Source organism: Melanotaenia boesemani, chromosome 3, assembly GCF_017639745.1.
Source record: "Melanotaenia boesemani isolate fMelBoe1 chromosome 3, fMelBoe1.pri, whole genome shotgun sequence".
In the NCBI taxonomy this organism is placed as follows: Eukaryota; Metazoa; Chordata; class Actinopteri; order Atheriniformes; family Melanotaeniidae; genus Melanotaenia; species Melanotaenia boesemani.
In genome coordinates, this window is record NC_055684.1 from 37,590,344 (window position 1) to 37,614,586 (window position 24,243).

The 24,243-nt window shown below is 41.0% G+C and overlaps 3 protein-coding genes and 1 non-coding gene across 6 annotated transcripts; 2 read left to right on the plus strand and 2 right to left on the minus strand.

Annotated features, from left to right (window-relative positions):
* Positions 1–7,719: 7,719 nt before the first annotated feature.
* On the minus strand, positions 7,720–15,473 carry rpn1 (ribophorin I). Its single transcript, XM_041981029.1, has 10 exons — positions 15,122–15,473; positions 14,377–14,441; positions 13,957–14,263; positions 13,661–13,870; positions 13,384–13,576; positions 11,665–11,764; positions 11,426–11,564; positions 9,510–9,629; positions 9,147–9,392; positions 7,720–8,665 (listed from the first exon to the last, which is right to left on the minus strand). The coding sequence occupies exons 1-10, from the start codon at positions 15,359–15,361 to the stop codon at positions 8,483–8,485; spliced, it is 1,803 nt and encodes a 600-aa protein (XP_041836963.1). The 5' UTR covers positions 15,362–15,473; the 3' UTR covers positions 7,720–8,482.
* A 281-nt stretch (positions 15,474–15,754) lies between these two features.
* trnaf-gaa lies at positions 15,755–15,827 on the plus strand. The gene has a single exon. It is a non-coding gene; the product is annotated as a tRNA-Phe (tRNA).
* A 645-nt stretch (positions 15,828–16,472) lies between these two features.
* Positions 16,473–20,737, plus strand: LOC121637110 (ras-related protein rab7-like). Of its 2 annotated transcripts, none has more exons than XM_041981038.1 (6): positions 16,473–16,528; positions 18,954–19,016; positions 19,131–19,257; positions 19,384–19,602; positions 19,764–19,892; positions 20,037–20,737. In XM_041981038.1, exons 2-6 carry the CDS (start codon positions 18,964–18,966, stop codon positions 20,130–20,132), a joined length of 624 nt encoding a protein of 207 aa, XP_041836972.1. In that variant the 5' UTR covers positions 16,473–16,528; positions 18,954–18,963; the 3' UTR covers positions 20,133–20,737. The 2 variants fall into 2 exon arrangements, with proteins under 2 accessions (XP_041836972.1, XP_041836971.1); XM_041981037.1 differs by lacking the exon at positions 16,473–16,528 and adding an exon at positions 16,535–16,824.
* Positions 20,738–21,492: 755 nt separating this feature from the next.
* On the minus strand, positions 21,493–23,891 carry hmces (5-hydroxymethylcytosine binding, ES cell specific). 2 transcript variants are annotated; one of them, XM_041981035.1, is made up of 7 exons: positions 23,750–23,891; positions 23,440–23,658; positions 22,989–23,132; positions 22,680–22,889; positions 22,221–22,375; positions 21,956–22,148; positions 21,493–21,849 (listed from the first exon to the last, which is right to left on the minus strand). In XM_041981035.1, exons 2-7 carry the CDS (start codon positions 23,626–23,628, stop codon positions 21,667–21,669), a joined length of 1,074 nt encoding a protein of 357 aa, XP_041836969.1. In that variant the 5' UTR covers positions 23,629–23,658; positions 23,750–23,891; the 3' UTR covers positions 21,493–21,666. The 2 variants fall into 2 exon arrangements, with proteins under 2 accessions (XP_041836969.1, XP_041836970.1); XM_041981036.1 differs by having other exon boundaries at positions 23,440–23,672.
* Positions 23,892–24,243: the final 352 nt, after the last annotated feature.

Genomic DNA, 24,243 nt, shown 5'->3' on the forward strand with positions numbered 1-24,243 from the left:
ATTGATTTATTCATTTATTTGTTTGTTTGTTTTTTAAACGTTTGCCTATGCTGTGTTGTTATTACCTGGAAAAAAGGCCTGTGTAATAAGACATAAATACTCTGATTTTTGATCACCTGATCTAGGTATGGGGGTTATTTATTTGTTAATTATTATGCAGTGATGCTACATTTTGCTGTAATGCAATTATCTTGGCAAAACAAATGAATCTGAGTTTGCATTTATTAATTTAAAATTTAATAATAATTTTATTAGTTTAAAATGGTAACAGTGAAGTTTGTCACGTGACTTTTGAATCCAACTACGATTAACAAACACTTTCAGACAAGCAAATAAAACAAAATAAATCAATATTTAGTATAAATGTTTTATTATTATTATTATTATTATTATTATTATTATTATGATTGTTGTTGTTGTTGTTGTTTTTATTATTTTTTTAATTATTATTATTATTATTATTATTGTTGTTTTTATTATTATTATTATTATCATCATCATCATCATCATCATTATTATTATTATTATTATTATTATTATTATTATTATTATTATTATTATTTAAAATGTCATTGTGTCTATTATTAAATAAACTGACAACAGTAAAGCTTACCTCTATATTTGTGTCTTCTTGTGCTTTGTTTTGTTAATCAGCTTTCTGTATGCTTTCCTCGTGCGCGTGTACTAGCCACATTTGGGTGCGTGATGATTTTTCGTCAGGCAGATATAATATGCACACTGCATTTAGATGCCAGGGCCCCTCTTCTTTCTGATTATTACCAGGGGTAATATTTCATCGGCACCACGCAATCTTTGTTCTCTGTGAAGATAATAAATGGCCTAATCGTTATCAGCAAACTGCTGGGGGTGTCAGCACCGACCGAGGCTGGAAGCAGGGTCCAAAGTGCTGCTGAATAAATTGGTGTTCCTTATCTCTCACTCCCAGATTATCGCTGCCTTTTCAAACTTGCACAACAAATACATTCAATGCATCTAATGCATCATTTGTGGAAGGGGGAGAGAGAGATCCTGCAGGTTGATAGAGACAGATAGGCGCACGGAATGAGACATATTTACACGTTTTACAGCAATAGGCTCTATTTGGCATTAGAGGGACTTTATTGGCCATGCCATTGGTACACACACTTTACATATCAATACTAGTCATATTAGCCATACATCACTGTGATGCCTATCTGTCTGATTGGTCTCATCTGGGATAGATGAAACCCTTTTTATTTTAGATTTGGGTCATCTTTGGAAATGCTCATTATGGCTTTTTATTTTAAAATGAAGAAAAAGACATTTACCAGTTGTCAACTTGCAATTACAATTTAGAATTTACCTTTTTTTTTTTATCTAAAAGTAAATACAGATAAAGCAATAAGCCATTACTTTCAGCTGTAATTACGTTCGTTAAAACGATTCGACCCTAATAAACACATCGAAAAAAATGATAGCATTATCTTCAGCTCCACAACAGGATAAAGACTCTTAACACGCGCCGTTAGTTTTCTGTGATCTGGCTTTGTCTTCTCAGCAGGCCTCCCACTCTCCGGAGCAAACGGGTCTCACTTTAGGCCCATGTTATCTTTTAGATAAACTGCTGTGGCATTTGGTGGACCGTTGGTGTCTGCTTCCATGTAAAACACCTTCTAAATTTTATAATTGGTGTCAGGCGAGTGTGGTTTAATTTAACGAATAATAACCAGAGCGTGCCCCGTTCATCCTTTTTTCTCAAACTTGACCTTTTCCTGCGATTTCAGAACGAAATATATAATTCCTCCTAGCTGAAAAATAAATAAGTTGTTGGTTGTGGTTGGTTGGAAAAATGACTACGTCCATAATTGAGCACATGAGATATGATGCAGCGTTTATGAGTGACACTTATGACAAAAAAAAGCATTTTCCAACAGACACGCAAACACACACTCCCCTTTTTAATACCGTGGCATCTCCACCGGCCCCGGTGCTCTGATGGTCTCCTAGACAACCGAGATAACGGTGCAGCAGTTTTCCATATCGGTCCCAGAGTCTATTATAGCTCGGGATTAGCTCTCTTCCCGAAAAGGTCATATACAAAGTCACCAAACCGGCTCTTTCCCCCCTGCCATATGGGCCCCCGCGCCAGGGCACATTCACAAACATGGATGTGCCATTTAATTAACGTCATTAGACTAATAGCAGCGCACGTTTTTTTTTGTTTTGTTTTGTTTTTTTTCCCCCTCCCCTTTTCCCTAAAAGAAACTAATGATGCAAATGAGAGCTTTCTGAGGAGGCTGCAGAACTCAGTATGGCAGGAATCCTCTGGACCGAGGCGGCGAGTTTCACACTGCAGGAGAAACAGATGTGGAGAAGATGTGCTGTTATGTAGCGACCCCTGCCGACCAGCGGACGCACGGCAGTAATGCGAGGGCAGTCTGTGGTGGTGCCTACGTTCTTTAGTAATATCAACTGAATCCTGAAAGCTTTCAAACCCGTCGTTATATCTAGTGTCTCAGGCCATTAGTGGCTGGTTTTCTAATGCTCTATCTATATTTAACTGCATTTGTTATATATTTGTTCTCTCTTTTTCTGTTCCTGCTTGTAAAAAAAATCTTAACTGCCTGATGCCATCTTCACTATGCTTCAGAAAACCTGTTGTGTGCTCAAGTACAATTTTTGTATTCATAAGGTTAGACCTGCTTCCTTGTGCTCTCAAAGCCTTTTAGATGATGCTTGCAAAATGTCAAGCTCTTACTATCCTTCTTTTCCTCCAACAGTTTTGCTCTTCCAGACATATGGCCCGATGTTAGAAACACTCCAGGTGGGTCCAGATCACGCCTCTCAACTGTAGGCCACTTAGCTCCTAGCCACAATCAGATTTATAAGGATTTTATATTCTTACCCAGCTCCACCTGGCTATAACTTTGACTTAATCCCTATTCCTTATTTTGGTCCTGTTCTGTTATTCAGTTTTTTGCAGAAAGGGTATGTGCCCCCTCTGCTTTTAGAGTCAATGTGGTCATTCAGCCAACCAATTTCACCCAAGACCTTAGTTGGAGGGCTGCATGACCACTACTTCTTGATCCCCATGAGAATGGTGGCACTTTATCTCTGAAAAATAGAGGGGCAGGGCAAAGGGGAGGCCAAATCAGAGGTCCTTGGATGTGTGATGTGAGGGACCTTTTTTATTTAGTTTGGCACAAATGCTACCATAGTGGCAAGTCAACACTTCACAGAAGAAACAAAGCACATACAAGACATTTGAACAGCTAAAGTGACATGTCAGAATGCAAATTTGCCAAAACCTGCAAAAATGTTTTCACTGTGCATGACTTTGGTTTCAGGTGTAGATTAATGCTATTTTCCCCATTTAATACGTTTATATCTACCTTCAAATGAATTGTGCAAAAGTTGAAAGTCTGTATTGTACTTGCATGAATTTTCTCAGAAAGACTGAGCAACTAAGAAAGTGTAATAATCCAGAACGGGAGGAAGAGCAGTGCACAGCTGGAATGTTCCAGCTGGGATTCCCGGTGACTGGACAGGAAGTTAGAAGTGTTCTGACAGGAAGCATGTTCTCAGGGAGGGCCAGAGAGAGAGAGCGAGAGGGAGAGATGTTTCCTGTTGGCTCCCCTCATATGTTCAGATGCTTCGCTTATACTGACAGCCTCCCTGTTTCTGGGCTCACTTCACACCCAACATGAGCACAGACTGTACCCGAATGAAAGTAGGACCCACCTCTGTTTATATTATTAGAATTCTATTAGAGATGGTGGTAAAGCAAGAGAGTAAATCATGCACATAGGGTAAGATTGTGTCACAGGATGCAGATGTCACCACATGAAGTGAAACTTCCTGCCCATCAAAGCAGCCAATGCCATTTTAATGTACTCACAATCTGCAGCCCGCAACATAAAGTGAGTATGGGTGCATGGAAATAAAGCCTGCAAATCTATGAAGGGAGTGATGGTGGAGGAAAGGAGGAGAGAGCAAGTGAGGAGGGATATTGTAGGCAGAGATGTGATGGAGCGATATGTGGATTGCAAGAGCAAAAATCTCTTTGTCTGTCCTGAACTGAGTGGACAATCAAAGTTTCCTATCAGCTCTAGAGTAGGGGAAATTGGCTGCCCTGGGAAGGAGAGGGCCACTCTCACAGCCAATGGGAAGTGCCCCTGTCACTCTAATCAGGTCCAATAGAGAAAGTAGGAAACGTATGTGCATGTGTGCAAGCGGTCAAAGGAGAGTCCGTATAAACAGAGAGCTGCTTTGTTTCACTTCTCTTCATCTGATCCAAGATGATAGAAAGTCTGGAGTGGCCTTAGACCTTCATCTGTAGCTTATCCTCTGCACTGAGCAACATAGATGAGCCACATGGGTGCGTTTTTTGGCAAAACTGGCCCTGAGAGGCATGACCATCAATGCTTTGATGGAGCGCCATGTGGCAGAGATCAGTGGGTCTTAGTGGGAGCTGTGGACAGTTACACACAAGGGCAGCAAGGGAAGAGGATTACTGTCTCATCAATACAAATCCATACAGAGACGGTGGTTGACATCAGTATGCACACAGATTGAGATAGAGGCTTTGAGAAAAAGCGTGTGGGATGTAAACATCCGCACAAGAAGAACATGGTTGTTGGCTTTGGTTCATGTGGGTTTTGTTTTCTGTGTGTGTGTGTGTGTGTGTGTGTGTGTGTGTGTGTATGTGTGTGTGTGTGTGTGTGTGTGTGTGTCATCCATCTTTCCCCCACCTCCACCATGCCAGACAAGAATGCATCTCTCAGCACCTAAAACCCAATCCTCTGTTTGAAGTCTCATCTCCATCTCTGCACTCCCCACGCTGTCCTTCTCTTCCTCTCCCTGTCGGACCATCTTGTCTGTCAGCCCTGATCCTCCCCACCTTCTGCAGCTGCAACTGGGGCCACAGACGCCTTCATTGTCCTCCTCTGCCTCAGCCTCACGCTTCTTCACCTGGCCACATCACACCTGCCACCTGCACAAGATGCAGAGCTCTGGGACCTGAGTTGCTGGGCTTTCATCCACCCCTCACCTCGCCCTTCAGAGCCTCTCATCCCCTCATCCCGGCACCCTGTCACTGAGGAATGGCCGGTGCAGAGGGCCCGGGTGGGGGTGTCCGAGTGGGACACAGAGCTCCTGTTGTGAAGTCATGTGTTTTAAGCAGAGCCAAAGGGAATCAGTGCAGATGAGGTGTGTGTTTGAGGCTGAGTTTTGAGTTTAGATTTGAGTCGTATTTCTTCTTTTCGATGATATCCATTTGTGGTTGAGCAGCAGGACTGGATGAATTGAATGAATGTATGTAGTGAGGAACGTGGACCTGAGAGTGTGTGCATAATAACATGCTGACAGTGAGGGTGGTGGCTCTGTCTCAGTGATTTATGAGACTGTGCTGTGAAGGGTCTTCTGAGCAGGATATTGTTCCCTGGCTGGTGACTTCTGCCTCTTTCATTGTGTGTGTTATTGTGTGTGTGTATTTTAGTGCAAGAAAGATTAAGAGGAAGAGTACTGCAGGTGAGGCCTCAATGTAATCAATCACAGCCTCGTCACTCGGCCTAGGACTTGTGGATTAGCCCTTCACCTGGAATCTAGTTTGACTCCACAATTATTTTATTTTTTTGCATATTCATTATTTCTGGCAGATAGAGAGAAAAACACATTCTGCATCATTGCACTTCAGGAAAGGAAGATAATAATCAGCCTCATGCCTGAGGAGGATCATAACAGCTCAACCACATGGCCCAACCAGTCCAACACCCTGCACACACCCCACCATCCACCTCAGACTCGCGCTCACAGTTTGCCACATCAGGATATAGAGCTGCACACGAATTCCGGTTTAAACAGTATTCTGCTCAGTTTACACCAACAGATAAACCGCAGGTCTTGTGCGACCGGTAATCATATCCTGGGCTAGAACTGAAAAGACTGAAAGGCCTCCTGTCAGCCACAACAAGACAATGGCCTGTCGGTCATGCAGCAACCATATGGGGAGGCAGATGCATCAACTAAAGGATGAATGACAACAGTAAGCCTGAAAGGGCCACATTCAATGTGCTGGATGATCGTTGAGTAACATGAAAAACAGAAGTGTCAAAAGTCTTCATATTTGTTACTCAGGTAGGGTTTAAAAAGGCATCTGTATAAGTTCAAGTACCAACTCAAGATTTTACTCATGTAAAAGTGATACATAAAGTATAAAAGTAAAAGTAACCTAAGGGGAAAAAATGGCATTAAGGACAAAAGCTTAGGCTGTGCCACAGGGGCCTACAGTGCACCTACCCCACCTCTCCAAATAAACGTAATTCTACAGGTCATAACAATTTTATATTTAAAAAGTTAAATTTTCACATTTTGGGATGCTTTATGTTTCCTGCTCTGATGAGTCTCTGCCACAGACATCTTTCTACCAGGCCACATATGTCCCCGCTGGACTGGGACGTGATTTTTGTCATGCGCAGGTGTGATGGATCGCGTATAAACCAGTACCAGTTCAGCAACATTATGTGTCCAAAGAGTGATGTCAGCTGATACCTGAATATACTCAATGAGCAGGTTATTCCATCTTCCCTGATGGCACGGCCATATTCCAAGATGACAATGCAGGATTCATGAGGCTCAGATTGTGAAAGAGTGGTTCAGGGAACTGGAGACATAATTTTCACCCAAGGATTGGCCACCAGAGAGTCCAGACCTGAACTCCACTCAGCTTTTGGTGATGACTATTTTACTAGCCAGGTAGTGTATGTATGTATGTGTGTGTATGTATGAAGAATTATGGAAGGAGTGGCCTGACTCCCTCAATGCCTTGACTTTTCCGTCGATTTATAATCTGAAGTGTTTATCAAAAGATGGAGAGCTACCTTTCATTTATTCTAAAAAACCTTAAAAGTCAGACTGAATTTAGCCAAAATACAGTTCACGATTCTATCTCTCAGTGACCTGATTGTATCATTATAGAGCGGAGAGCAGACGTGAGCTCACTGGTTTGCTCGCCACAGTTGCTCGTGCTGAAGTGGCCATCGCCCCGCTGTTCTCTGCTGTGAGAATAAGACTCTGCGGTCCTCTGAAAAATCTCCACTCAAGTACAAACACACAAACAAAAATGCCATTGTGTGGCCTTTCACCAGCACCAAGCATCGGCGCTGACGGACATTGTCTGTGCTTTCTCACTGCTGTGTATTTTCAGAATGATTATTGTATGGCATATACAATATGTGAACGCCATCATTGTGAGTGGAGCGAGGCTGTTATTATGAGGCAGGAAATGACCTGCTGGGACCCCTGGTGACCTCGGAGGGAAAGCAATGACCTCACACTGACCCTCATGTTTGTCCTGGGCTCAGACTAATGGAGGCAGGTCTGCTGCTCTGCTGGCTGGGGAGGAGAAGGGGTGAAAGGTGGGGTTACGCTACAACAAGGAATGCAACAATATGTAGGAAATTCCCTGTGAGGTGCCAGTTTTAAGAGGCGGAAGCCACGACACAAATGTGGCTTGATCTCATGCAGGGATGTTCAAATGAAACTTTCATTTTGATCCATTTATCAGCAGAGAATTAAATGGAAGTCAATGTAAAAATGTGGTGTTATATTTGTTGAAGGTGTAAAAAGGAGCTCTGATTGAAGTGATAGTTCTTTGCCTTTAGACGCCCTCTTGTGATGAAGGAAGAGCATTGCACCCCAATGAAAGGTGGAACAAAGGCACAGACTTAAACTTACAAGAAGTTTTCCAAAACTTTATTTCAAATTTAACAATGGTCCACATCATTGCTCATTTCACAAATTGTTTAACATCTTCCATGTCTTTCCTCGCATACAATCTAATCTCTTTAAGTCTTTAATCTCACAGTCAAAAACACCACCGACAAAATTAAACCATACAAAATGTAAAAAATATGACCGAGGAACATCAAAAACAAGCGCTGGTCATGATGCAGAATCAGAGCTTCAAATATAAATGTCAGTCCAGGGCACGTAGAAACCAAGAAAAAAAAAAGTGTATAAGAGATAAGAATGGGAGAAGATATCATCTTCACACTGAGAAATGAAAACGAGTCAGTTTTAGAATACAGTATATGTGAGTAAAGACATGAAACTGAAAACATTTGTGCCCCCTCAGTAATTCATTAAAAGAAAACAAAAACAGTCCCTTAACCACACATACGTCATGGTGAGCAAAAAGAAGAAAGTCCAGATGAAAAGTCTGAGCTGGCTGCAACAGAAAAGGAAACAAACAAAAAAAGCCCAAAATCGTGATGTGGCTGCTTTGGAGCTGAGCACACAGTGACCACAAGTTTATCACCAGGCACGAAGGCACATATCCGGATAAACCCATCACTACTGGAAGATGATGTTAACAGTCCATGTCTTGATGCAGGGATGGTTTAAAAGAAAAAAAAAGGTCACATTTCAATTAATTTTCATACAAATAGTTGTTTATGTTGCCAGCAGGGGTGTTTGTGTGTGTTACAGTGGCAGGGGTGGTTTAGAGGGCATCCAGCAGACTGTCGATGCGGCTGACCAGCTCCTGTCTCTTGCTAGTCAGGGTCTTCTCACTCTCAATGTAAGCCTCTTTCTTGACTTTACCCGCCACCAGTCGCTCCGCCTCCTGGCAGGAGCGGAACACCAGCTCCTTCACCTGTCCATCCAGTTTCTGCACCTCTCCAACCTGAGGGAGCAAACATCACTGTTACTTAAGGATGCTGAATTTAATTGTTTCTACGATGCATCGCGGAGCGGACATGGACAATCTGCATCAATGCAACGAGCATAATGGATTAGAAGTAATTTAATGTATAGTAATAAAACTTCTCGATTTTATGACAGTGGAACAATAAAAGTTCTCAAGTTTTCAAAATAACAATGTTTACATGTTTGTCATATTCAGGACATTCAGACCGATTTCTGAACTATTTATAATTTAAAAGGAAGTTCATAATTATCTGACTGCTTGCACTCATTGATAAAAAAAGAATCAATGTGCAGTAATAAAAATATGAAAGATGAAGCACATGGTGGCGCATCGTGGAATCAAATCATTAACAAGATAATCATAACCGAATCACGAGACCAGTAAACATGCACAGCCCTACTTTTAGTATAGCAGGAAGACTTCACAGAGTTTCACTTGCAACCCCCACACCACCCACCTTATCAGCCAAGTCAGAGCCCTCTGCCTTGAGGCGGGCCTGCAGCGAGCTGATGTCACTGGTGAGAGCACGGTGGTCGGCCTCCAGAGTCTTCCTCCCGCTGTTGAGCGCCCCTGTGTCACGGGACTGCTTGTAGCGGTTGACCACCTCGTCCATGTGTCTGTACAGACCCAGACGTTTGTTGACCAGAGTCAGCACCTGCTCTGTGATGGAGGCCACCTTCATCCTCACCTCAGCTGCAGGATCCTTAAAAACAAGAAATTTTAGACTAGATTAGACAAAAAGTATCTCATTAAATGTAAAGATGGGCTATTAAATGAAGTACAAGAATAAACGATGACGCTTGTTTTGCTTATTTTATACCTTTGTGATGGCAAAGTCCAGACGTACATAAATGATGACGGTGAAGAAAAGTATGTAGAAGGCCCCTACAACCAAGAGAGGCTCCTGCAGCATCAGGATCTTATTGAAGTTATAATGAACCTGGAAATCAGAAAAGAGGATTATCGCTCATTTAAATTAGACGAGCAGATAAATGCATCTTTTCCTAACTAAGAGTGACTGGCGAGGTTAGGCTTTGCTTCCTCTTAGGAGACCTGGGAGAATTAATCATGCTTTTATTACATCAAGATTAGACTATTGTAATGCATTATGTATTGATCTGGATACGCTTTCCCTAGATAATTTACAAATGTTTTCAGAATGCCGCATCTCATGTTAATCGGCTTAAAAAATAAATAAATAAATAAAAGCATGAAGACATATCTCTGATCTGATCTTGGCATCCTTTCAACTGGCTCTGTCTATTTCCAGATTGATTTTAAGATTTTATTGCTGTATTGGCTCCATTTAGATCTTAACATCCACACCCATGTAAGAGACCTTAAGTTTAAGTCTAAGTTTAAGTTTAAAAAGTTAGTTTTTCTTGCATTTTCCAGGCTCCGGATTAAAACACGGAGGTGATCAAGCTTTTGCAGCCGCTGTCCCAAACCCAGACACACTGCTCAGGCTGAAGATTTATATAAATCAGTTCTCACCTCTTCTCCTCGAAACAACAATAGCAAGTTAAATTCTCACTCAATAGTTTTTCTAATGAATCGACTAATAATTTATTGGATTAAACTGCATTATATTTGGAGGGGAGAAAGCTTTTGGTATTACTTTGCAAATGTTTACTTTGCATGTTGATGCAGAGACAATCAAACCAGCTTATTTATGCTATACAGCAGCATCAATATCTAAATCTAAATATCCATATTAAATATCTATATCTAAATATCAAAGTTTCTATTCCTAAGAGACAGACTGTGACATTGTCTAAAAGTAGGTTAATCAGTTTCTCAACAGTCAATGAAAAATAAAAATGTAGAACAAAGACTGAAGTAAAAACGTCATACTCTGATCAAACTAACATGCAATATATCCTGAAAGCTCAGTTTCTTTTGTGAAATAATAATTCTGATGGTCGATAGAAATAAATCTGCTGTAGTGAACTATTTGCTGAAGCACCATTTTTCCCAGGATCTACAGGTCTGATTTTGTGAAGGTGGAAATAGTTTGAATCGTTCAAATTTAGCTGTGATTCATCTGTGATGCGACAAAATCAGAATAACAGATTACTGCTTTACACAGACTTAAAATACTTAGTGTATGCACAGGTGTGCTAGCATTTGTTGAAAGCTGGAAAAAAAATAGCTCTGCTGATCCTTTGGCACAGTGGTTCCCAAACTTTCCCTGCAGGGCCCCCTTTTTGACAACAATGATGTCAAAAAACTCTGCCAACTACTTCAGGTGAGTTTAGCTTTCGATGAGATGGATGCTGCTTTAGTAAAACAACTCTGCGATATATGATAGCTGAGTAGTTATTTCTAAAGTTATCCACAGATTTGTTCTATGCTCAGGATGAGAAGTCCCCCAGTGTTTTCATGCTGTCAGATGCTAATATTCGGAGACATACAACGCACTGTGGTCTTTCACCATTACCCACCATTGGCCATTACTTGACCATTATGTGGTCAAGCCTGAGGCAAGATATGCCTCGACATCCTTTCTTGTCTTTTGTTTTGGTAGTTCAAATCTCTGTTGTTGATTTATCATCGTTTGCCCATTGGTACTTTAACAAATGTGCCCCCCCCCCCGTCATAACTCTGGGCCGCCCCACAGTTTGGGAACCACTGCTTTGGCATCAATGTTATCTGAAAAACCTTTAGACATTTTACAATTAAACTGCTGCTAAATATTAAATATATACTGTTGTATTACAATGTGCCTCTTCTTACCACAAAATCCTGAATGTGGTGCTCCACCAGATTGCTCTTTGTAGCCACCAACACTGGTCGGCCAAAGGTATCCAGATAGGTGTAGTGCAACTGGTTTGGCAAGCGATCAATTTTGTAAGGTGTTTCTACATGGATGTTTCTGATTTAAAAAGAGTAATAAAAACAGTCAGGACAATTTAAGACACAATGACTACTGATCACTTCTTTTCCCAAGTGTACATCTGCTTAAAAACACTTACCTAGCGCCCTCTGGCAGGATGATTTTCACAGTCATGTGATCAATGACCTGGTCATCATACACATGGTCGACTAGTCTCATTTTCAGTGCATATTGGTCACCTATGATAGAAAATAATGCAACATATCAGCAAACATGGCCTTGTATTTAGTAATTAGGAAGGATATGGATATAGAAACAAATTTATAAATTTATTTATTAGCCCTTTTCATATAGTTTGTTTGAATGTAGGACTACTGATCTGCCACTAAAACCACAGGTAGTCAGGGAAGCAAACCAGTATGTGTGTTTAAGAGAGAGCTGGTTTACAGAACACTCCACTCTGATCAATGATGGTGTCCCTCAGCTGATTTCACAATGGCTGTGTAGAAGCACAAGATGATGCAACACTGATTGGCCCATTTGATCTGTGTAATTTCCCAAAGAGGAACACTGGCAGTTAGCAAGGATGTGTTTCTTTTTGCAGCGACAGGGTATGGCCACTTCGTGAAAACCATAGACTATATAAAAGATGGACGGAGCCTCCATGACATCACCCGTAGGTTCCTGAAGCGCTGAATTGAAGCTCATTGGGCGATTCCCACCGTCGCCATCTTGGCAGCATCACGCATGTCGTCATTCCCGGAAAATACAAAAATGGGCAAAGTGGAGCTGAGAGGGGGGCTGTGAAGGTGAGAGTGGATGGTTGACACCCATCAAACTCTGAGCTCCCTGTAGCTAAGAGCTAAATGAGCTAACCCGGAGCTAACGATAGCTAACCAGCTAATGGAGGGAGGCAGGCTAAAGCTAAGGCACGCTGTTAGCTGGCTAAAAACCGTGGTTGTGCTGCACTCTCCCTTCTTGCCGTGGATATTGGATACCTGTCAATCAAAAGGACACGCTCCTATTTATGCCGAATTTAAGATTACATAACATCCAAACGGATGAGTTATAAAAAAATTCACCACCTTCACAGTTGTCATGAAGGTAAACTTGACTTACTAATACTGAAAAGGTTTTTTGTACCAATCTTCAAACATGTTTATTTCTGCTGTGAAATGGGTCTTTTTAACATGGGAGTCTGTGGGGATTGACTCTGTTTTGGAGCCAGCCCCTAACGGATGAGGGGTGAACTGCAATTTTTGCAGTTCCGCATAGACTTCACATTTTACCACCAAAGGGTGCCGCTTGGTGAAAATGGCTTAAACAACAATAAGCATCAAAACTGCTCAGTTAAACCCTAAACACAGGTTCTGTCTATAGAATATACACAAGTCACCACTCAGTTTGTGAGCTGCCATTGTGGTCTAGTTTAAAATCGGACTTTTGAGCTAGCAGTGGATATAACTGGGAACCTCAGAAATTATGCACACGTGTTAGGTAGTGGACTGTCAATCACAAGTTAACCCCATCTTAAAGCACAACCTTCTTTAAATCACCCATTTTACCATAAATAGGACCATGATTCACTGAATTAACACCAGGCTATATTAAAGAAAATGTGAAACTAGGGACTGACACCATCAAACTATTAGGAACATGGTCATTGAGAAAACAGAGACAGAAAAGCCATGTTCTCAACTGCTATGTTGACTATTACACACAATGTAGGATTAATGCATTTGGCCAGTGGCTTTGTTTTCATACTATAAAGTTCATTTTTTAAAAAAAAGATTTTTTTTCTTGATGTTATGTCATATCCCAGTCTAGATATTTTCTCTTTAAGGCTATCAGAACCTACCCAAGGTGTAAAGATACTCGTAGCTTGGGAGATTGTAGCCTATGATGTAGTGGGTCTTCCAGCCTCCAAACAAGGGAAAACGAGGCCTGACCTCAACCTCCACAGAGTCATCCAGAACCTGTAGATGGGAGGTGGAGATGTTGCCAATCTCATCCCTGTAGTAGACATCTTGAGCCGAGGCAGGAAGGATGGTCTGTAAATGAGAAAAGTCGTAGTTGGGATCATACTTATCACCAAAAACAGCAACAAGTCAGGTGGTGCACCTATAATAGCAAACCTTGAAGGACTTGACAGATGAGATGCCGCTGTCTGACTGACGCTGGTAATCATAGCGTGAAAATGGGCCCTTCAGAATGGCTCCTGAGTGCCTCAAGTCGATGGTTTCCTCCACAGCAATGTTTCCCCAGTGAGATACTTCAATGGTGCGAGTGATGCTGGTGATGGTGAGGAAGGGAGCGTTGTTTTCATAGTGGATCTTCATTGTATCCTGAATACATCGAGCAACATAAAATGTGTTAGCAGCCATTCACACAGCTTCACTTGAAGGTCATGAGATCTACTGAAAAGCTGTACCTCACTGAATGGAGCAACGTCTCTGAATGGTCCATACTCAATAACCTCATCAGTCTTACTAGGGTTGCCCAGCTTGGTGTAGCTCTCCACATTCTTTGAGGCCAAGCGGACACGTGTGGTCTGGCTGCGGGTGGGGTACGGGGAGTACAGGTAGTGATTCCCCTGGAAGATCACCTGCTGACGCTCGGCCTGGGTGACGTGTGTGGGGAAGGGCTTCAGGACATGGCTAAATGTCATATCCACTTTTGCTTTGAGCTGAGCACCTGCGGCCAGACTAGAGAGCAGCTGCACTTTGTAGAACTCCCCACTGTTAGAAACCAGATAAGAAACAAGACCAATAATTAAATTATAGAAAACATTAGCTTTTCTGGTCATATTATATGCCATATTAATTGTTTATATTTGAATATTTTGACATACCTGTGGCCCTGCATGGTTGTCTGCTGGAGTTCAAGTGTGCCATCCTCCTCTTCATCACCCTTCACCTGTCAAAACGTGGTTTAAACATATTTATTTGGTTTTTGCTAAGACGTTGTATAATGTAAAAAATAATTTATTCATAAATTATGCGCAACTTATTTAGCTTAAGGCCATAGTTTTGTTACGGTTTCATTCACAGTGAAAGGGGGCAGGCCTGTGCGCAGTCACACGCGGAAGTGAGCTGCCCAGCGCATACGTGTCATTCAGCTACTGACAGAGCATGGAGCCCTGCGGAAGTTAACATCTTGCTACCTGCATCTTTAGTTGATTCAAATCGGATGGATTCCGTCTAGGTTTACTGTTGTAATACATTTTAAACAACTTGTGGTAATATGAATGGCATGCATTTCTAAATGCATAACCTGTAACAGTTCCCATCACTATCTTTGTCTATTTGACTTCTTTGCTTGCAGAGCTCATCAGACCACATTGAATCGTGCTGCTAGCAGCAGTGCTCTCATGCCTTCACAGAAAACTTGCTAGTATTATACGGCAGCTTGCTGGTAAACTCAATACATATGCAACTGAAATAAAAAAATAATAATAAAGACTTGAGATCTGCAGGGTTTTGCATAGTCGAGATATGAATGGTTAATAAGCTTAGAACATAGTAGCAGACAGGCTAAAGCTAACCGGTGTAAGGATGCGTTGTTAGCGTCTTTTCTTTAATTAAAGTTAGCCTCACCGAAGCTCCGATGTATGCCAGGTGCGGTACCAGGTCAGCATCTACCCCTAATATAAAGCTGTGAACGGCGGAGTGTCCCTGGTTGGACAGCACGATCTCCGCAGTAATCTTAGCAAGATGAGTGCTCAGATCCACTGTCCTCTTTACATCCTCATTCACCAAACCGTCCGCTGAAACCCGGCAGCCGACAGAGGCGAGAAGCAGCAGGCAAACGGGGAGAAACGGCGACTTTGGTATCATGGTTGATGAAGATAGGCGTAGAAATACTGGAACTGGAGAGGTAAGAAATGTAGGAAACGTAGTCCAGAAAGAAAAAGGCCGCCGTCCGCTCTACATCAGAAAGAATGACGCTTCATTCAGTTAAACGTGATTACGTCAGTGCGCAGTCCAACGTACTGTGTGCTGATTCATGAAGATCCTTGACATAAATGGAATAACGAGATTTTTTAATACATTCAATACATTATTTCTGTACAAAAATTGTTTTGCCGTTCTGTCTTCGTCCGTTGTGGAGTGTCAATATTCTCATAGTTGGAAAGACTGACTATATACACATAATTACACATGGCCACATATGGGCATGCCGTGGTCTTTTCATATGATTGCAGCAATTGCGACCCCTTCTTTTGGCAAGCCGAAATAGCTCAGTTGGGAGAGCGTTAGACTGAAGATCTAAAGGTCCCTGGTTCGATCCCGGGTTTCGGCAAGTCTGGGAAAACATATTTTATGCCATCCTGCATCACTATAGTAAAGAGTTCCTTACCTGTCCTAATATGTTGTACCTTGAGAAGTCGTTTGTGTGTGTGTGTGTTTTCTGTAATTCATTATAGTTGGGCAATGTACCTGATATCTAAATATATTCCCAATATCCCTCCAGTAGCAGCCTTATTCCGCAGGACAGCAGTGGGCCTTTTAAAAATTGTTCAACTTTATTGCACAATTAAAAAGAAAAGGTGTTCGCCGGGCGTCTAAATTCCCAAGATAGCACTCAGAAGGTATAATGGCAGCAGATTTCGGCGTCTCTCTATAATAAGAAGCAAACTCCATTCACGAAGACCACACCCTACAGCGGCCAGAAGTCCCAGTACCAATCCAATACTTCCCCACTGGCTGAATCCTGGTTGGCTTGATTTGCATGTTCACTATTTGTCAATGTGGATTAAGACATTTAAGACAGTTAAAGTCTTAACTTAGAAATATGTTGTTTTTTTTTATCTGTGTTTGTGAACATTCATTTAAGCTCTTTCACAGGTGACACAACAGCGTGTGATTTATCATACGACATGTGTATTTTGATGGTTCCCTGGTCCCGTGCAACTAGGCGTGACCAGCGCGTGACGTCAGCCCTCAGGAACAGAGCTTGTTTTGGAGGAAGTGAACACAGCTCGTTCGACTAGCAGCTAACAGGTTAGCTTGACGGGAAGAGCGAGCGTAAACGGGAACAGAGCGAATCAGACCAACTTACAAAATCGTTTTACGCTGGCATTGACATAATTATTTTTTATAAAAAGAATTAGAAAAGACTTTAGATATTAGACAGCTATTCAGCTGTCGACACTCTAGACGCGTTGTTTTGTTGCGGCAGACATTATTTGGAGCTAGCCTGTCTTGTCTGCTATCCTGCGCGTTAGCTAACACGTCCATTCGAAGCAGAGGAAAAGTCCACCTTTGATTTTCTGTTTTTCCGAAGGTTCATCGCCCAGGTTTGTTTGGAGTGACTTAAGCTGTTTAAGTTACCAATACTATATATGAAGTATATAGATGTCGTTGTTTAAGTTTTATATAGATTATACCACGTTTAGCCAACGAATGTTAGCTTAAAGTAAGAAGTGTAACTGAAATGGTGGCTAATTGTTAAGTAATGGATGTGTTTGAAAACGTTAGCTGATATCGTATTGCCTAATTTGGCATTTAATATAAATGCCGTTAAAGGAAAGGCATTCTTCCATCGTTACATTTACTCACCTTGCTGTTTACAAATTTGATCAACAAATGTAATTCGTAATCCACCTAGCTAAACCTTCAGAAGTATGTTGAAAGTCTTTGTGGCCGTTAGGTAAAATATGGACACATGACTCTTTCAGATTACAAAGAGGAAACATTCAAATACAGGTTAACAGTGAGCTTGTTAATTATACCGGTAGCATTATATATTCCAGGGACAGCACTTGGTTTGCTAATCATGCCTGCCAAGTCATGGTTCCGTCAGTCGTGTGTTTAAAGCCATGTGATCGGTCCCTGACACAGTGTCATGGGGTACAGATTATGCTGGCAACACATAGCTCCATGTTAGTTTTGCCTCAAGCTGTGGCTTCTTGTTCACACTGATTTGTTGCAGCAAAAATGAGTGCTTCGACTAATTTATTTCTGTTAGTATTGTCGTATCCAGTGGCATGCCTGATTGGAATGATAATTTGAAGTCCGTCTGCAATAGTTTGGACTTTGGCCATTACAGCTGGATGAGGAGGTTATTATTGCGTCGCCCGCTTGGCCGACGTCAGAAATGCTTTGCGGTGTTTTCTTTGGCTGGCTCAAACATGGACACGTTGAGGACATGGCGTCTGGTGCAAAAATATTTTTAAAACAAGAATATGGAGTATTATTATTTATTAAAACTCGGGGATTCATATCTGGCTAATAGATCAGATAAATGTGTTTTTCTTTCTTACATTATTACATTTTAAAGGAAATCAAGAAAAGCTTTGCCCATCTCCCCATTGTGAAGTTGCAAGAGCAATGTATTTGTGCTTTTTTTTCTTAGGATTTCTATAGATTATTACTGTGCATCACCAGCTATTTAGTTTTCAAATATAAATGTCAGATTAAAAGTAATAATAAATCGTCATTTAAATAAACACAATTCATTCCAACATTCACAGTGTTTTGGAGTTAATTGGCGTGTATTAGGTTTTCATTTTCCATTCATCTTTGGGTTCAGTTTAATAAAGCTACAAGAATGGTTACTGCTAAGTCAAACAGTTATGCCAGTGAATGGTTTGCTTGTTATATAAACATTACAAAATATGTGCTTTATCAAATAACAAAGAGGCCTGGATAACAATTTGAGTGCAAAAAGTCAAATAAAAGTTCAACTGAAATAACTCAACATTACTTTGAACTGAGTTGAATTAAATTGATAAATAATTAATCAAAAAGAACAAGTAAAGGAGAAGTTTGATCATGCATTTCATCCCAAGGGATTCCTGAGAGCATGTGCAGTGTAGTGAATTATGTCGTAAAGCTTGTGCAACGTTCTTCTTTCAGCAATCAGCACTAGGGGTTCCACAGCAGTCCACCAAAGAGCAAGTCTTATCACTTTGTTCATTTTCTTTTATTCGCAGGCTCAGCTGCTGCTGCACCAACATAGAGCCACAAAACTTTTTTTGCTTTTCAGCCCATGCTTAGGAAATATATGCAGCATCTTGCTACAAACATTGAGAAACCTCAGCTTTCCTAAGTAGAACAGTCTGCTTTGTCCCTTCTTGTACTGCCTTGTGGTTGCATTTCCAGTCCAGTCTGTTTTTCAGGAATTTTTATGTTTAGGCTGATAATACAACGCAGTCCAGCTTGTTGGTCATTACTGTTTGTCTATTTTTTTGTCAAGTGAAGGACAGCTAAGTCAAAGGAAACATTGACGACACACTGTAACCCCAAGCCCAGTTTTGGGGGGTATTTATAAATGCATACAAACCTTATAACTTTTAATTGGAACTTGTTGGCTCATACACAACTAAGACAAGGCAGTATCTGTCTTGTTTTAGCTGTTCCAATGCTAGTTTTGTTCTGATAAACCCCCCTACCCCACTTCTAATTCAGCTTTTTGCCTTCACAGCTGTGGCACAATGACGTCAAGGAAGAAAGTACTTCTTAAAGTCATCATCCTCGGAGACTCTGGGTAAGTCACGCGCAAAAGAGGTCTGAATAATGACACATTAATTGAGACACCAACAGGCAAAGGCTTCAATCATTTCATCGTGGTAACACTATTATGTTTTTTTCCTTTTAATAGAGTTGGGAAGACCTCATTGATGAACCAGTATGTGAATAAGAAGTTCAGCAACCAGTACAAAGCCACAATAGGTGCAGATTTTCTGACAAAAGAAGTAATGGTGGATGACAGACTTGTCACAATGCAGGTATTCACATATTGCAAGTGTTACAAGTACTACAGGTCTTATTTTTTATTGCTATTTGTTTTCATTTTTATTTTATAAACTCCATTCCTGCCTTAAAGCTTGTTTCCTGACCACTCTGTGTTACAGATTTGGGACACAGCAGGTCAGGAGAGGTTCCAGTCCTTAGGTGTTGCATTCTACCGTGGGGCTGACTGTTGTGTTCTGGTGTTTGATGTGACAGCACCAAACACCTTCAAGACCCTAGACAGCTGGAGGGACGAGTTCTTGATCCAGGCTAGCCCACGAGACCCAGAAAATTTCCCCTTTGTGGTGCTGGGCAACAAGATTGACTTGGAGAACAGACAGGTTGTTGAGATTATCTGGTTTCGTTTCAAGTGTGTCCTTTCTCAGTTTCCTTTCTTTTATTTCTTTTTTTTTTATTTTATTTTACCCATTTCCTTAAATTAAAGTCACATTATCATCTACCTGATATTTCAGCTGTTAAAATCAGCTCCTTGGTCTTTCAGGTGACAACCAAACGGGCACAGGCTTGGTGTCAGAGCAAGAACAACATCCCATATTTCGAAACCAGCGCCAAGGAGGCAATCAATGTGGAGCAAGCCTTCCAGACTATAGCACGCAATGCTCTTAAACAGGTAAGATGGTTAGCCAGAAAAGAAAAAAAAAACAAGCATATCTGACTTCAAAATGTTAAAAGGTTAACTTCTAAACATCCATTTCTGTGAAAGTATGGAGATGTATAATCCAACACACATTTTGTCTTTGTTGTGTGATCTCAGGAAACCGAAGTTGAGTTGTACAACGAGTTTCCTGAGCCAATCAAGCTGGATAGAAACCCGCAAGCCAAGCCGTCAGCAGAGACCTGCAGCTGTTGAGGACTCTGAGGATTCTTGGGGTTGTCATTGCCCACACTACCCTGTCTTGCCTTGTCTATATACCCCTTTCTCATGGCCCACTGTGTTATGCCCTTATGCCCAACTTACAAGCAGCATCCCACACATAGAGTATATTACTACACACAAACATGCTGCACTCACCTCTTTACGTAAACAAAATACAAGTTTTCTATAAATCTCCTAGCCCAAAGAACACCTTAAGGAAACATTGTGGCATTTACTCATATGATGCTCATTACTTCCCAGTGTTTCTCTTTCTTGGTCTGGCTTGGGCTTTTCTCATTTTCTGTTTAAATGTTTTGCTACTTTGACTTCCAGTTTTGGTCTCAACTGCTCCCATTTTGATACTTTTAAGTGTGAAATCAAAGCATTACATCTGTGTCCATTTGGACTTTATGGTTTAAGTAAAACACATTCTTTTTTCTTCTTAAACAACAAAAAGAACTCTATCAGTGGTACACTGCTGCCCCATATCCTTCTTATTTATGTTGTAGGTTAAATGACTGATTATTGAAAATGTTATATAACCTCATTAGGAAAAAAAAAACGGTAAATTCTGATTCAACAGGGGCTCATGGGTGACGGTGCATATATGGATCATAATAATATGCTGCCTGCTGATTCTTGTTAATTGGCATAAAATTGAGAATCTAATACAATGACATGTCCATTAGACAGATGTGTACTTTTTCCCCTTGCCTTGCACTTTGCTGTGATGCTCGTATAAAAACTTGTTGAGACAACTCATTCTGAGCTGTTGTAGCTCAGGGTGGGGACGTGTGAACACAGACTCGGTTCCTTGTTTAAAGGTGCTGTTCCTCTGTTGGAGAAATGAAGGTTCATCATGTAATAACTGTTCACACATTAGACATTGAAATGAACCAAATCAACAGTGTGTCAATTGACATGTTAAGACCCGGAAGAGTTTTTTTTCTCAATCATTCATAAGTGAGTACTATTAGCTAGTACATTTCTTTTTACTGTCTATTATTGCGAGACTTTGTATATTTGCAAACCTCTCAATCATTGTGTGGAGAAGGCAAAAAGTTGTGTTGTAAATCTCCATATCTGACTCTGCCAGTTGCTTGTGTTGGCAAACAATTTAAGTGCTTGACATTTCTTTTAACCGATCAGATCTTTAACTGTCTATTTGTATTATGTTAAAACTTAGAAATTTGTTGTAGTCTAAGATTGCATACATACTGTAACTCTGAAGTTGGAAAAATATGGGGGTGGGGGAGTATTTAGCATTCATCATTATTATTATGATAAATGCACAGCATCTACATTGTTTCAAAATGTCTGCATTTCAAGTAATAAAGGTAATAAAATTCTTGAATAAAGCACTTAAGTATTTATTGATAAAATCCTTATATGATAGAACACTTACACTTTCAGTCACATTAAAATATTTGAGTAAAATAAAATAAATTCTCTTACTGATGAAAACAGTTGAAAATAAGGCTGAAGTGGTCTTTCAAACTCTTCTTAGGCTTTAATTAGTTTGTATATTTCATTTGGTTTTTGGTTTCTTGCTGGCTCCCTGAAGCCACTGCTGAAGTGCTCCTTTAGACTTGGCCTGAGCCCTCCTGTCCTTCTCTTTGCCATCACTTGAGGAGGAGGCCTTCCTCTTTGAAGGGGCGCTGCTGGACAGCCAGCTCGCCATCATCTTACTGCTTGCTGTTGGTTTGGGCTCCTAGAAATCAAGGGTCAGATTTATTAGCTGGAAACTCTTGAACAGCTAAACACATACAGCTGTATCTGTGCCCAGACATGATAAAAGATCTTATTAATTCTAATACCTTCTTACTGTTGATATCCACTGGTTGGAGGCACTCTGGGGAGTTGTTGCGTGAGTTGTTAACCAGAGAGGACACGGGGTGAAAAGTCAAAATGTTTTGAGACTGAAGCAGTTTCAGAGCATCTAGAGACTTAACCTCCCCAAAATCAAGCCATCTTCTCACTTCTTCCTCTCCATCCAGGATTGCTGGCATCCTAAAACACAATCACAAAATCATTTAAGATTTCATACAAGGACAAGTAAGAGGAAATATCAGCCAGTCTTACCTATTGTGGATGCTTTGCAGATTTTGGGAAGCATTCACAGTGATGACACTGTATGTGTAAAGGGGTTCTCCACCATCTGGTGGTGTCCAGCAGTCAAACAGTCCAGCCATGGTCAGCAACCTCCATCCAGTCCACTCAGGTGGTTCTTCGTGTTCCTAGCCAGCACAAAACAAAAAGCACCAGGACATGGTCTCAGTATCCTTCAACACAAGAAACTGATGTTTATTAGAAAAAAATGACTCCAATATCTACAGCAGATGGTTTTTCTTTTAGCTCACATGAAATTTTGGGGGCAAAAAAAGAAAAGAGAAAAGCTGGTGGACATCTGCACATTTTTGTCTTAGCTCCTCTCTCTCACAGGAAATTATCAGCATTGTCAAATTTGTTTTTAGCAGCATTCTCTCTGTTTTTGTACTTTTTTTGTTAGATAAAATAAATGTTAAAGTCGCTTATGCAAACCTTTGAAAATCCACGGGAGGTTTTTCCTGGAGGGCACACCATCTCTGATTTTTTATTGCTAACTAGAGTCAAGAGGCCATCCTGGCCCTCCTTTTTCTCCGGGCTCTGAGGGAAGTAGATGAAGAAAGGCTGCTTCTGCTTTTCCAGTCTCTGCCACTCATAGAAACCATCGGCTAGGACCACACAACGCTGTCCCTTCAGCATGGGATCCTATGGAGAGATTACAACGTTACAAGATCCTGTGTACAAAAGCTGAAAAACAACTATATATAATGCACAGTAAAGATATCTTCCTTCAACTGTTAGCACCTTGTAGGACTTTTTCTGCAGTATATTCTCACTGCGGCAGTTGCTGGTACTGTATTGCATCTTGCTTGGGTCATTCTCCTTGAACCAGGAGGGTATGAGACCCCAACGCATGGAGGTCAGCACACATTCATCTACTGGTGCGTTCTGGAAGCACACAAAATGATTAACATGGGTACCTCGTTTTTATACTGTAAGTAAAACTCAGATTAAATAAATACACATGGCAGTTGCCGTATAGTAAAGAACATATTTAGTAAACTGCTGTAATGTCACCGCTTAGAGGTTGGTACGTGCATTTTTGAACTGCAACTCCCGCCACGCACCGAAGAAAAGACCTCATCAGCTTGCTTTCGAATTAAGTGAATTTGCATTTTAACTGGTGTAAAGCCCAAAATAACGTTCAACACGCTTGAGCAGTCTTAGAATATTAGCTCGTTAGAACTCAAATCACCTTATCAAGATGTCTCTGTGACAGCAGGACCGGACTCATGGACTGAGGGCTCTTGTTGTAGGAGGGTCGGTATTTGTCCATGTCTCCATCCCTCCAGCGGGGCTGTCTTCTCTGTCCTCCACGGTTTCTGTACGAGCAAGCTCGACTCACCTCGTCAGGAGCCAGAGTGCACGCAGTTCTACCACACATGTCAACTGGTCAAAGCAGCAGTCTTACCACCTAATAAACAGAGGCTTCAATATTAGCAGGCTAGCAAGACGTTCAACCAAAAAGTATTCGTTTCTATACTTGTAAACGTAATTACGCTTACCTTATTACTGCCTTATTTCTAGTGTTGTGATGTATCCATACACCAGAAAGTGGAACTTGACGTATAACACCACTGGAAAGGGTGTGAGATCTCGTTGAGTATGTGGTCGTTTGATTAGCCTGGGTACAAGCTCCGGCGCGAGCGTTTGCTTGAGCGTGATGACGTAAGCCGCCCCACCGCGGAGCAAATATGGCGCCAAATAGACTTTATATTCTTAATATCCTTAATACTGTTATGGACATTGTATAAAGGATGTTTTTTTTTTTTATACCTACAAAACTAAGAGAGAAATTAGCCTGCATCAGAATTTCACTCTTTTTTTCCCACAGTTTTTCTTGTTAACACTTACTTTTTCTTTCACACACACAGTAGGCTAGATTATCCCATCTTATTTCTGTCCATGATACAGAAAACATTTGTGTAATGTAACACTTGTATTTTCTATTTTGAATTAGTAACGAAAAAAGCACAACCGCGTACAAATTGATATTTTA

What these genes read in the sequence shown, in the direction of transcription:
- rpn1 (XM_041981029.1), bottom strand. Translation starts at nt 15,361, where the DNA reads ATGATACCAAAGTCGCCGTTTCTCCCCGTTTGCCTGCTGCTTCTCGCC. An exon ending in TGGCATACATCGGAGCTTCG is followed by an intron (nt 14,442 to 15,121) that starts GTGAGGCTAACT and finishes ACGTTTTGACAG; the next exon opens with GTGAAGGGTGATGAAGAGGA. An exon ending in GCTCTGACTTGGCTGATAAG is followed by an intron (nt 8,666 to 9,146) that starts GTGGGTGGTGTG and finishes TTGCTCCCTCAG; the next exon opens with GTTGGAGAGGTGCAGAAACT.
- LOC121637110 (XM_041981038.1), top strand. Translation starts at nt 18,964, where the DNA reads ATGACGTCAAGGAAGAAAGTACTTCTTAAAGTCATCATCCTCGGAGAC. An exon ending in ACAGACTTGTCACAATGCAG is followed by an intron (nt 19,258 to 19,383) that starts GTATTCACATAT and finishes TCTGTGTTACAG; the next exon opens with ATTTGGGACACAGCAGGTCA. An exon ending in TTGACTTGGAGAACAGACAG is followed by an intron (nt 19,603 to 19,763) that starts GTTGTTGAGATT and finishes TTGGTCTTTCAG; the next exon opens with GTGACAACCAAACGGGCACA.
- hmces (XM_041981035.1), bottom strand. Translation starts at nt 23,628, where the DNA reads ATGTGTGGTAGAACTGCGTGCACTCTGGCTCCTGACGAGGTGAGTCGA. An exon ending in CTGCAAAGCATCCACAATAG is followed by an intron (nt 22,149 to 22,220) that starts GTAAGACTGGCT and finishes ATTGTGTTTTAG; the next exon opens with GATGCCAGCAATCCTGGATG. An exon ending in TGGATATCAACAGTAAGAAG is followed by an intron (nt 21,850 to 21,955) that starts GTATTAGAATTA and finishes CTTGATTTCTAG; the next exon opens with GAGCCCAAACCAACAGCAAG.